General features: G+C 31.0%; 1 protein-coding gene across 1 annotated transcript; it reads left to right on the top strand.

Moving 5' to 3' along the window:
• Positions 1–397: 397 nt before the first annotated feature.
• Positions 398–5,551, top strand: LOC108329699 (microtubule-associated protein 70-1). Its single transcript, XM_017564043.2, has 11 exons — positions 398–772; positions 1,081–1,166; positions 1,926–1,991; positions 2,095–2,265; positions 2,422–2,592; positions 2,706–2,861; positions 2,973–3,119; positions 3,537–3,608; positions 3,688–4,224; positions 4,308–4,492; positions 5,154–5,551. The coding sequence occupies exons 1-11, from the start codon at positions 622–624 to the stop codon at positions 5,170–5,172; spliced, it is 1,761 nt and encodes a 586-aa protein (XP_017419532.1). The 5' UTR covers positions 398–621; the 3' UTR covers positions 5,173–5,551.
• Positions 5,552–13,338: the final 7,787 nt, after the last annotated feature.

Below are 13,338 nucleotides of genomic sequence, written 5' to 3'. Positions count from 1 at the left end.
ATTCAACAATGATAATATATCTCATTATCGGAAAACCAGTTAAATTTCGCAAAAATAAAATCTAATAGTTATATACTTTAAATTTATATATATTTTTTATTTGTTATTTTTTCTTAAAAGGAGTAAGGAAAAAAAACAATAAAGTTTTTGGTTTATAGATTAAGACAGTGGTCACTAACGTAAGTCGGTTTTGTTTCTATTTCCATCCCAATTATTCGAATGAACTTTGTTTTTTTACATAATAAGAATTGATAAATTCAAATTAAATTTGGAAGAAATTAATGTATTTTTATAAACGAATTTATTCATAATTTAATTTTAATTGTGTGAAAACTTTATTTTTTTCATGAAAAATTAATTGCTTTCACCTTCTCTTATCATTGATCTTCCCTAATTAAAATCCTGGCCCTGTTTTTTCTGCCTCTTCCAAACGCTGCCTACACCTTAATATCACTGTCACTGCAGAACACCAACACAGTAACAGCACACATTAACACTCTTACAGTACAACGATACAAACAAACCCACTGTTCTCTCTTTGGTTTTTTATTTTGAAATTGTGGTTAGTTAGGGTTCTTCTTCTTCTTGTATGGGGTTGAGGCATCGCTAAACAGATCTGTGATGGCGAGCACCCACATTGGGAATGCCGGAGAACCTGACTCCAAGTCTTTCAAGCCTCGTCCTAAGAAACCCTCCGACGACTTCATCACGCTCTTTCACGGCTCCGATCCGGTCCGCGTCGAGCTCACCCGCCTCCAGAATGAACTCCGAGGCATCCACCATTTCTTCAACTTCAATTTCACTCACCAACTTCTTTCTCGACGAAAAATAAAACATTATATCAGATACCTCTTCATTCGTGTGTACAAAGAGCGTGCTATGTTCAAATTCACTGAAAAACCGAAATTAAATAAATTACTAATTAATTAATTGATTCTTCTCAATTTTTCTAACACGAGTTTGTTGAAACTAAGCATGGAACAAGTTAATTAAAATGCACTTGCTTTATTTAGTTTGATTATTCGTGTCACGTGTTTTTTTGTTTTTTTTTTTTTTAACTCTGGATTAGCTGGCTTGCAGAGAAAGATAGGGAGCTTGGGGATGCACTTGCGGAAATTAAGTCATTGAGGAATTCGAAGCGTCTTAAGGAAAAGGGGGTTGAAGAGGTATCTTCTCTATTGAATTCTCTAATTAAGTGATGTAATTTGCTTTGTAAATTTTCAGGAAAGAAAATTGTATTTTATTTTAACTTCTAAGATGGAAATGGGATAGTGTCTGTCTCGGTGAACCGTCGAATTAGTCATTTTTTTTTTTGATTAAGTGCTCAATTGGTCAGTAAAAGATAAGTTCTTTTATTATTTGTTTTCATACAGTGAATTTAGAGTCTATTTGGCTAGTGAATTTGTTTAAAACCATTTTCTTATTAAAGAAGCAGAGCAATAATAAATTTGAATCAACTGAGCTTGAAATATATAATGTATAGAAATCTTCAGAAACTGGGATGGTAGATGAAGAAGCTGTATTATTAGTGGTCTGATAATTCTGTATTATTTGCTTCTCCTGCATGTGTAAGTTGTTTCAGGGTCCAGGATAAGCTTCTTCTTTTTTTCTTGTTGTATTCTATTCTCAACAAGGAACCTAGGTATTATGTGGTATGAACAAGATTCCCACTAAAGCTGTAAACTACTACATTTTGTTTTCCTTGTTTTCTTTCACAAAGCAAAGCAATGCACTACTGTATACGTTCACTTTAGAATATTCTCATTTCTCTACAACAGCAACACGCTTTTAGTAATTCTTTGAGTTGAAGTATTAAATTTTGCGAGGCTTTTGCTACGTGAAGTCTGTGTGTATAAGATTTTGGTAGTTAAAGATTTCAAATTTCATTTTTTATGACGTGTTTTAATTCTGTTTAATCATTTCAGCTGACAGATGAGCTGAACAAGGTGGATGAAAAACTAAAAGCTGCTGAAGTTCTTCTGGAAAGTAAGGTAGTAATAGTAGTTACACTAGGTATTACCTCATTGGATTTTTTCTTCACTTCTTAATAACCATTATTTTAGTGCAACTTAATACTAGTAATATGTTTGACAGAACCTTGAAATAAAAAAAATCAATGAAGAGAAGAGGGAAGCACTGGCTGCGCAATTTGCTGCAGAAGCTACTCTTCGGAGAGTTCATGCTGCACAGAAAGATGACGAAATGCCTCCTATTGAAGCTATTATCACGCCCCTGGAGGCAGAGCTGAAGCTTGCTAAGATGGAGGTACATTTTGATTACTATGTTATGCATTAATTGATTTTCATCTGGGACTGGATGGTAGTTTATTCAGTTATTCGATGTCCCATGGGTGTCTCATTCAATGATCAGAATCAAGTCTAAAGGGGATATCTATTTATTCTTGCTGCTATACTTTTTTAGGTGGCAAAGCTGCAGGATGACAACAGAGCACTAGATCGGCTTACCAAATCAAAGGAGGCTGCGCTTCTTGAGGCTGAGAGAATGGTTCAGATTGCTTTGGCAAAAGCATCTTTGGTTGATGATCTGCAAAACAAAAACCAAGAGTTAATGAAACAGATTGAAATATGCCAGGTTTCTGATTTCTTTTAATTTACTTGTGGTTATACTTGCTAGTAGGCATATATATTTTTCATACTCTATGATTGGAATACAAAATTTAGTGAAGTATTTTACACCCTTGTTAGGAGGAGGGCAAAATCTTGGACAAAATGCTTCGGCAAAAGGTTGCTGAAGTTGAAAAACTAACCCAAACTGTTCGGGAGCTTGAAGAGGCAGTCTTGGCTGGTGGGGCTGCTGCTAATGCTGTCCGCGATTACCAGCGTAAAGTGCAAGAGATGAATGTAATTATTACCATTGTTTAGATTCTAATTATCATGTATGATGTTTGTTGTTTTGAGTCCATTGCAGATGCTCTTAGCTGCTTATATGTTCTATCTTCGAACTTGACATAGGAGGAAAGGAAAATTTTAGAGCGGGAAGTAGCTCGTGCCAAAGTTACTGCAAACAGGGTTGCGACTGTAGTTGCAAACGAGTGGAAAGATGCTAATGATAAAGTGATGCCTGTGAAGCAGTGGCTAGAAGAAAGAAGATTTTTTCAGGCATGTAAACTGCTCAGAAATTGCTTTTGCTTTGTCTTTTGAAAGTTATTTGAATATTTCTTGTAACAGATGTTCACTAAATACTCCTGTTGATTGATGTTTTCAGAGTGTCATGTATAAGATATTTCATTTTTCCTGTTCTAATCTTTGACACTAGTCTTCTTGGTTACATTGTGGTTAGATGTTTATATTCCTGATGCCAAGGTTAGAGGACTACTGGCTGGTAAAGAGGGTAGTCAGTCATAAGTGGAAAAACTGTAAGAGAGGCTGAGAGATATTTCTTATATCATTTGTGAAGCTATTTAATTTATTTTCAGCCATAACATAAGTGCTAGAAGGAAGTTATTTGACTGCACATAAATTAGATAAAGTTTTTTAGGCTTTATTGAAAACATGAACAATTTCATTATTTTGTAGGGTGAAATGCAACAATTACGTGATAAATTGGCTATAGCTGAGCGCACCGCAAAAGCAGAGGCACAAATGAAGGTGCATAATGTTTTATCTGACTCCAAAAATTTGATTCCTATTGAAAAGCTTGTTCTAAAATATTTAATTGATTTCACAGGAAAAATATCAATTGCGCTTCAAAGTTTTGGAAGAAAGGGTTAAGACATCTATTGGTAATTTCAAATTCACTGTATCAGATGGAAAAAACATTTCCACTGGGCCTTCACGGCGACAGTCTTTTGGTGGAGCTGAGAGTCCCTCTGCATCTTCTTCCAATGGATATTTATCGAGGAAAACCTCAACTTCAAGATCAGGGTCTCTAAGATCTAATAGTGCTAATGTGTTACTAAAACATGCCAAACTTTCATCTAGATCATTTGATGGTGGTAGTAGAAACCTGGAGAGAGAGAGGCCAACCTTTGATGCAAATGGGGTAGATAACATGCCAACAAAGACCAATAATCAGACCATCACTAGTGAGACTATTACTGCACATGAGAGAGCAAATGGTATTCCAGTAAACAAATCTATAGCAGAAAATGAAGACTGTGTTTCAGGAATGTTGTATGACATGATGCAAAAAGAGGTTATATCTCTTAGGAAAGCTTGCCATGAAAAGGACCAAACTCTTAAAGACAAGGATGATGCAATAGAGGTATCATCTCAAATCATATATAAGATTACCTATTCCACTTTTTCCCTTGTCTAATTCATTTTTTTTTTATTTAATGTTGGAAGATGCTGGCAAAAAAGGTTGATACGTTGAACAAAGCTATGGAAGTTGAGGCCAGAAAAATGCGCAGGGAAGTTGCTTCTATGGAGAAGGAGGTTGCCGCAATGCGGATAAGCAAGGAACATGATCATAGGGCACGCAGAGCAAGTGCTCCTAGGGGGACTGTAAATTCCCAGACAATTTCTACCAGGTCAATTTTATATCTTTATTTTTCTTTATTGTGATACTGTTTCTTTTATGCTCAATTGTTTAGTATAAAAAGATAATGATTACTTAAACATGGTTATCCCTGTCAAAATCTAGGATTTGGGTCTTCTGGATTGGTCTCTGAGGTCCAGAGGGATCGGCCTTCATCATTGATGAAAATTTTAACTGTTTCAATTTCTAGACAAGTAGGCGCAACTTGATCGTAATTTGTGTGAAAACTTGTGTTTCCCATCAATGAATGACCAAATTTAGGTTCACCCTGACCTTCTTAGGATATTGATATAGAAGTTTATGAAGGCAGTATGAATTTTGAGAAATGAAATGCTGCTGTTTTTTCATAACTGAACTTAAGCTGGTGCCCATTCCCTTTTCTATATGCATTGGAACTGCTACCTATTGTGCAATTCTTCTCTTTCTCGAATAACCATCCTGCCTGATCTGCTTCCAGTTACACACTAGGATAACTGAAACAGTTTGATCCTGGAAATGAAGGGGATTTCAGTCCTGGTATAAAACAAAGGCCAATATCTTAAAAAACAACGTAGATTTATTTTAAAGCCTCTTATCAAGGGATGACTTAGTATGTTGCGGTGTTGATGCTTAACTTTTATGGACATTCACAGCACTTCTCATTGGATTTTCAGGAGTGCACGTAACTTTTAGCCAAAACTCATTGACAATGAGTGCGTGTGATCCGTGCTGAACAGAGTTGCTGATTTATTATTTTTTATTCTCTCCCCTATCTCCTGTATTTAAGCTGTCTCGACCCCAGGGGTAAGGTATAAAGAATGAACCTTGTGTTTTTGTAGAGAATCCATGTCCTGTAAATCTTTTTTGTATACCATCTTCGGAAAGAAAACTTAGAATTAGTTGCTCCACGAAATTTGTGGAAGTATCTGAGTATAGCTTAATCTGGATTGATTCTTCTACTCCAAACTGGATTGAAAATTTCTTTGTTTTCACCAAATTCTTAGGAGAAAAAAATTGATGCAGCTCATGTTCACGTTTGGGTTTTAAAAGCAAAAGCTGTCGGTGATTCTCATTTATGGCAACAAAATCTAACAAAGGTACCATTTTGTACTTTAATAACAAAGGTCTGCCATTGGTATGCTCACACAATAATTCTCTTCTCCCTAGTAACAGTGTCATATTTTTAAAAGCAAAATTAAAAGAGTATACACAAATAATTATGGGTAATAATAGTCTCGTGTTTTTTTCTCATACTAGGACAAAATATAACATTAAAGGATCTTCATCTTAGAAATACTTTCATACAACAGTTAAAATTAACTAATTAGTAGTCAATGCACTAGACATATTTTATTTGGAATAAAACATTATTTAAGTTATTATTTAAATTAAGTAAGACTTAATTTAAATTCTAATCTCTAATTCTATTTTCCGTTTCTAATGTCAAAGAAACAAAGCGACTACAACTAGCAAATGGTAATATAAACTCTCCCTTAATTACCATTTGTTTATGATATTTGTCTTTTTCTCATTACGAGATGATTAATTTTTCAAATCATTACGAATTGAGGTAAGAGAATTAAAGTGTACAAAAAGTGAAAGACATATGCGAGGCCCACAAAAACTTATGGGATGCGATTCTTCTCTTTTCATTTCCATAAAAGATCCCTCAACTAGTATTGTTTGAAAGCTCAATCAGTATTAATAATAAGTACTTTTATAAAGCAGGAATATTATTAATGTTGCTTGCAAATGTATTCGTTCATTTAATTAGTATAATAGGCTATGATATAAAAATATTATTTAAAAAATGTTTAATATTTTTTTATACATTAAAAACAAAAAGAATCCGTCGAAGGGTTAACTGATTAAAAGTAGACTTAAAAATATTTTTTGTTCTAAAATATAGTCGTACTTTATTTTATTTTTAGTTACTATAAATTTTTGTTTAGCTTCTAGTCCTGTAAAAAATTGTTTTAATCTCAGTTATCATGTTTTTCTTATTAATATATTTATTTTCATTTTCTAAGTTCATATAATATTTTGTTTAAAATAATTTATAAGATCTAAAAGTAAATTATCCACAGCGCGCGTTACAAGAGGAAGAGAATATATTTTACAACTAAAAAATAATAGCAAAGACTCAAATCAATAACGTAAATTTCAAAGGTCAAACAAAAATTTCTACAGAAAAATAAAATAAAACACAACTACATTTAAAAAATAAAGACATATTTAAGACTTAAAAAATCATTTAATTTATTCTATATTATAAAGTATAATACATAACTTAGACAAAAGAAAACTCTATTTATAATTTCAAAATATACTTCCTTATTTTTTTTCAATTTAATCTCAGTGGTAAAAAGACCTATCAGACTAAATTAATCTCAAATAATTACTTCATTTCTATTCAATATGTGTTTTCAAAAAAAATAATTAAAATAGTATTATTGGTTTTAAATTATGAAAGAGTTGACTGGTTATGAAAATCAAATATATGTATTAAAAAAAGTGATTTGAGAGGGTTAAAAAACAATTTTTCGACTAATGAAAGTGGTGTATGAAATATACATTTAAAGAAAAGATAAAATGTTAGAGAATTTAATTGAAAACTTAAAGTGTAGGTAATCAATTTTATTGATACACACAAAAATACCAACGATAGGTTAGTGATTACTCACTTAATTACTTGAAAAGTGTTAATTATTGATAGTTTTATACATAATTGTCCTACACGGGCACTTATAGACGATGTTCTTACACTCCAAGATCATAATCTTAAACAGACTAGAAATCACGAACTCACTGATCACGAATGACAACCATTTACATACTCCTTAACTCTAAAAATAAAAAATAAAAGAATCTGAAATTGTTTAATTAATAATTATATATTTAATTTTTTATGTCTAAAATTTTTATTTATTGATTTTATATACTTGAACTATTTTAATCATGACTAATTTAATTTTAATAAATATTTGTTTAAAATTAATTTATTTAAATGAAATTTACTAACATATAAGTTAAGTTTAAAATATTTTTAGAAATATTTAATAAAAATGTTAATTTTAATAAAAATAACAATATAAATATACAAAAATGAATTTGGTCTCAATTTGGAAAAAGGATAATAGTGTTTTATTTTAACAAAAATCAAGTTTAAATTGAATCATAAAAACAAATATAAGAACTATAACGAGACTTTGTCATGTGAAACTGCTATGTTACATCAATAGTGTCACTTAACACAACTTTGATATGACATGTGGAATTTTTTTTCAAAAAAATAATATAAAAAATTTCTAAAAAAATACAAATTGATACGTGGAACTGGTTTTAACACTTTTTTTATATTATTAATGAAAAGGACTTAATTACATCAATTTTTTACAAATTCGAACCAAATTGAGACTAAAAAAACACAGAGGACCAACTTGACATTTTTGGACCAAAACAAGAACAAAAGGACAAATTGAAGAGTGTATTATGGACATGAAGAGTTTGTGAGTAGTGGTAGATGATATTAGAAAGTGAGAATAATTCTAAGATGTTATGTGTGATAAGTAGGGCTAGATTTGAATGGTTTGAAGTTTCATAAAAATAAGGGTTAAATGTGTTTTTGATCATGTATTAATACTCAAAATTGGAAATGGTCCCTTTGTGAAATTTTGAAGTATTTTGGTCCTTATACTTTCAAAAGTGTTTCGAGTGTGGGGATCAAAGTCAACAGGTTGTTGTCCTCTGGGTTGCTAAAGGCTCGATCATATGTTAGTATTCATTTTTTCCGTTCACGGTTGGATGTTACTTAGAGAAGGTACACTAATGTCAAAGTCACTAAATATTTGGTTGCTCAAATAATTAATGTGTATTAAATGTCATCACCTACCCCTTTACCTCAAACTTGTACTTATAGATTTTGGAATTAACTTTGGATTAACGACGACCTAAATACGGTCTAGTTGCTGATAATCAAATTTTATACTAAGTTAATCAATGTCAGCGATAATTTCTTAGTACTTTGACCATTCAACTTACTGATCATAGTAGTAACTTGTGGTTATGGTCGTGGTGTATTTAATTGTTCGGACCGTTTGGTCCATAGCTGACCGGACGATCATACGATACACAAGCCCCTAAGCTTGAGCCGGGGTTCGTAATAGGATGTCGTTCTGGCAGTGTCCAGGACGTTTCGGTGGATAATTGTTGTTCATCCTTGGGTAACAATTTTTTCGTAGAAATGTGACTGTTGGAAGAAAAGTTATATCCATTGATGCAGTGACATATGGATTTTAACTTTCGCGCGCTCTAGAAAATAAAGCGTCGCATGTTGAGGACAATCAAACATGGCCTCATTAAATGGTTGGAGACGGTTCTCTTGGAGGCCCCCATGTTAGTGAGCCTTAACGTCATTTTCACCACTACTATCTTTTACTACTTGCAAACCAAATGTCCAATCTTTTGTTTTCAACTTTCAGGTAATGATGTTAACCATTGATTTGTTGTTGTTTAAGAAGTCTGTTGGGATGATCGGTCGAGGGTATGCTGATGATGTGTTGTCATCGTCCGAATCATTATCGGATGCTTCTTTTTTTTAGGATCAACCGAGCGGTCGTCAAATCTAGTTGGCAATGTAAATATTGTTGCATCGACGTCTGCTACGTACATTGAGGCCAACATAGCCTTAGAAATTGATGCATCCAACGAAGAAGAGGCGAATGCAAATAATCTCACCTATCATTGTTGGCTATAAGTGGGCCTCTCATGAAGTGGGGGAGTATGCCACTTGTTTTCGCATGGGGAATCAGCTGCAATGGTCGGTTGATAAGTTTAACTTCATCGTTTGCAAAGGGAATGAACGAGTATTTCATGGGAAGGAAGATAATCCCAAGGCCTTCTTCAACATGTACTTTTACATGTTTATAAGCTATTTATTAATCTTCCCTTTGATGATTTTCAAGTAGGGGTGCTTCGCGAGCTTAATGTTGCACCTACATAGCTTCATCAAAATGACTTTGCTTTTATACATGTATTCATCGTGTTGTGCACGACTCTCGGTATCACTCCTACCATTGCCATTTTTCTTCATCTCTTCTACATGCACCCCATCATAGAGAGGGACTGGGTGTCCCTTATATATGAGAAGGGGAAATGGCTATTAAGGTTTTAAGAACAAGTACTTTAAGGTTGGAATAAATGACGCAGCTTAGTCCAACTTTTTTTATGAAGCCGGTTGGCCTAAGTTCCCATTATACTAGGCCGAGAGTCAAAGGAAATTGACTTCATGGGCTAAAACGCCAATGACACCAACTGAAGTAGAAGTCGTGGGGTTGATCAACGAGCTACCCCACCACCTCCCTTGCTAAACTCTAGTCAATACCATTGATTGTGATAACCTCTATAATGAGGTATTTGGAGGATGTCTAGTTTGTGTAAGTTTGTTGACTGGTCACTTTTAACTTGCTAAATTTTTTGTTTCCTTGCATATTTGATGGATTCCCATAATCCAAACAAGGGCCTTTTCAAGAAACTCTTTGTTTCACATGATGATGAAGTTGGCGAGGGAAGTAGTAGTCGTCCTGAAGCAACATCTAGCACTCTTGAAATGTAGTCAACACAGTGGAGAAAACTAGGCCATCTCCATGCCCCGCCCTTCGCTGTGTCATTACCAAACGTCCAACTCCTAAGAGGCAGCAACCACGCTCCTCAACCACGCTCCTCAACCACTTGGGCGATTGAGGTTCCTCATCTAAGGCATTGTCCCTCCTTGACAATCAACTAACCAAGAGAAGAAAATGTTTTTTCGTGAAGGGGATAAATCTTCCACGAACATAGTTGAAAGGAAGTCGACTTGTTAAAAACTCTATTAGATGGCATATTCATGAGTGATTTTTAGATAGAGGTCGAGTGAGCTATAAACTCAGCTATAAAAACAATTTCATTGAGAATAAATCATCATTAAATCATACAACTTATAATTTTTGAAATTGAATTTGTGTTTGTAAAGTATGTTTCCCACATTAGTGATGAAGTCATAGAGATCAAACATACTTCACTTAAAATTAATCACATTTAAATGTTGTGTTAGAAAAATATGACTTTAATACATATTTATTTGAACTGAAATCGTAACCACATGACACAACTTCTTCAAAAAAATTCTATCAAAGTTAGACAGCACATTTTATTAAACGACTTTATTAGTTTTTCATTATTACTTTTTTCACAATTTCTAAAACTTATATATATATATATATATATATATATATATATATATATATATATATATATATATATATATATATACATATATATATATATATATATATATATATATATATACATATATAGTCTGCATTTTGTATTAATTTGATTAATTGAATTTTAACTTTTATAATACTTTTAATATATTTATATAATTATATATTTTTAAATTTTAGGATATTTAATTTGACAATTTAATTTTTTTTATAATATTTTATATCTATTTTTAAATAATTTGATTAAAATGAATTATAATTTTTTTAAAGCTTTGTGTATTTTTCTGAGACATCTTTTTTATATATATATATATATATATGGGTTTGCTAACTCGCGTAGCCTGTTGTTTCAGTTGGTACATTTTAGCAATATGTACCAGATTTTAGGAGACAAAAATACCCTTATATATCATGGATTATAAGTTTTAAAGTCAAGTGTATTTGAATAATTTTCATTCCCAAACTCTTGCTCACCTCCCTCATGACCTCCTTTATTCCTTTCAACCCTTTCTCTTTCATCTCTTTCACTCAAACATTTTTTCTATCATCCTATGGTAGCCCCAACTGAAAAAAATCAGAAACACGGGTTGTTTAACAATTTATTACAAAAAATGATTTTATAATAAGTTTTCATTTTATAATTTTTGTCTTATCTAATTCCATCTAATTTTCACAAGCATAATGACATATGAAGGAATTGGTAATTGGCCTAGAAAAAATTAGAAATACTCGTTGTTAAAAAATTTCTTAAAAAAAAATGATTTTATAATGAGTTTTCATTTTATAATTTTTTTCTTATCTAATTTTATCTAATTTTCACAAGCATAATGACATTAAGGCTTTGTTCACTTAAATGGATTTGGGGAAGAGTGATTGAGGGGATTTCAAGGTAACTTTTGTTGTTGTTTATTTGAGTGAATTTGGAGGTAAATGAGAGTGAATTTGGAAGTAAATTTTTTTAATCTGTCACGTCAATCAAATTCTACACTAATTCTCACAAACTTTACTTCCAAATTCACTCTCACTTACCTCCACATCACTCAAATAAACAAAAAAAAAATTACTTTCAAATTCTCTCAAATCCCCTCAAATCACTCTCCCCAAACCCATTCAAGTGAACAAGGCCTAAAGAAATTGGTAATTGGCTTGGAAAAATATCAGAAACACTCGCTGTTAAACAATTTCTTACAAAAAAATGATTTTATAATGAGTTTTCATTTTATAATTTTTGTCTTATCTAATTTTATCTAATTTTTGACTTGGAATGTTTTTTTAGAGATGATGATTCAACATCTGTACATGATGAAATTAAAGAGGCTAGTGAAGATGATGAAATTAAAGAGATCTTAAATGAACCTTTGCCTGAAGGTGAATATGGAGAAACACTTGTCTAACCCTAATAACAAAATAATTGATGATGTTGATGTTGATTTTTGATTGGAGGGATGTGTTATATATTTTCCCTTCTTATTATTATTAAATTTCATTTTTAAATTAAGTCACGGTAGGAGTTCACAGAGAAAAGGTTGAAGTGAGAAAGATGAAAGAGAAATCGTTGAGAGGAATGAGAGAGGTGACTAAGGGTTTGAGAGTTTCTTTTTTTTTAGTTTTGAGAATATCTTAAAACTTAGAATTAATGATATATAAGAGTATTTTTGTTTAATAAAACTCGGTACACATTGCTAAAATGTACCAACTGAAAAACAAACATACGCGCTAGTAAACCCATATATATATATATATATATATATATATATATATATATATATATATATATATATATATATATATATATATATATATATATATATATATATATAACTTTTAATTTTATAAAGAAGTGATCATATTATTTACGACTTTACTTTTTTACCAATATATATTATAATTTTAAATATTTTTTATTTGAACGCGTGGAAGTCGAGATTTTAACATACATTTTTTAGTATTTTTTTAAACTTTCATTGAAATTTATCTTTTTATACTAAAATTATTTCTTAATAATATGATTATTGATTTTTTTAATCTTTTTTTTATGTTATCTTAATTTTTATACAATCATATACCTTTAATATATTGTTTATTTTGAGATTTTTTTAATAATTTTATTAAATAAATTAAAAATAATGTTTTAAGTTCTTTTAGGTTTTTAAGTTTTTTTTTTAATTTTACATAATTTTATAAATATCAATTTAATAAATTATAACAATATTTTATATTTTAAGATATTATTTTACAATTTGATGAATATATTAAATTAAATAAATATATCATTGTTTTAGTGACTAAATTGTATAAATATAATATTCATAATTAAATTATCTAAAAATTTGAAAAAACATATAAACTTTAAAATAGAAGAAAAAATAAATGAAGATTGAGAAAAGAAAGTCGTATGCTCATACTTTCATAAATTAGAAAAAAATAAATATAAAATTTTAATATATAACAGGAAGAAGTGAACTCATCACAACTTTTATTTTTAGAATTAAAAGTGGTATTTGCAAAATACGACTTCATCATTTTTAATACAATCAGTCATTTTTTTAAGAAGTCGTGTCACTTATTCATGATTAGTTTAAATATATGTGTATTG

This window comes from Vigna angularis, chromosome 2 (assembly GCF_016808095.1).
Source record: "Vigna angularis cultivar LongXiaoDou No.4 chromosome 2, ASM1680809v1, whole genome shotgun sequence".
Classification (NCBI taxonomy): Eukaryota; Viridiplantae; Streptophyta; class Magnoliopsida; order Fabales; family Fabaceae; genus Vigna; species Vigna angularis.
The sequence above is the reverse complement of the archived record's forward strand: the minus strand, read 5'-3'. Positions and strand labels throughout refer to the sequence as shown.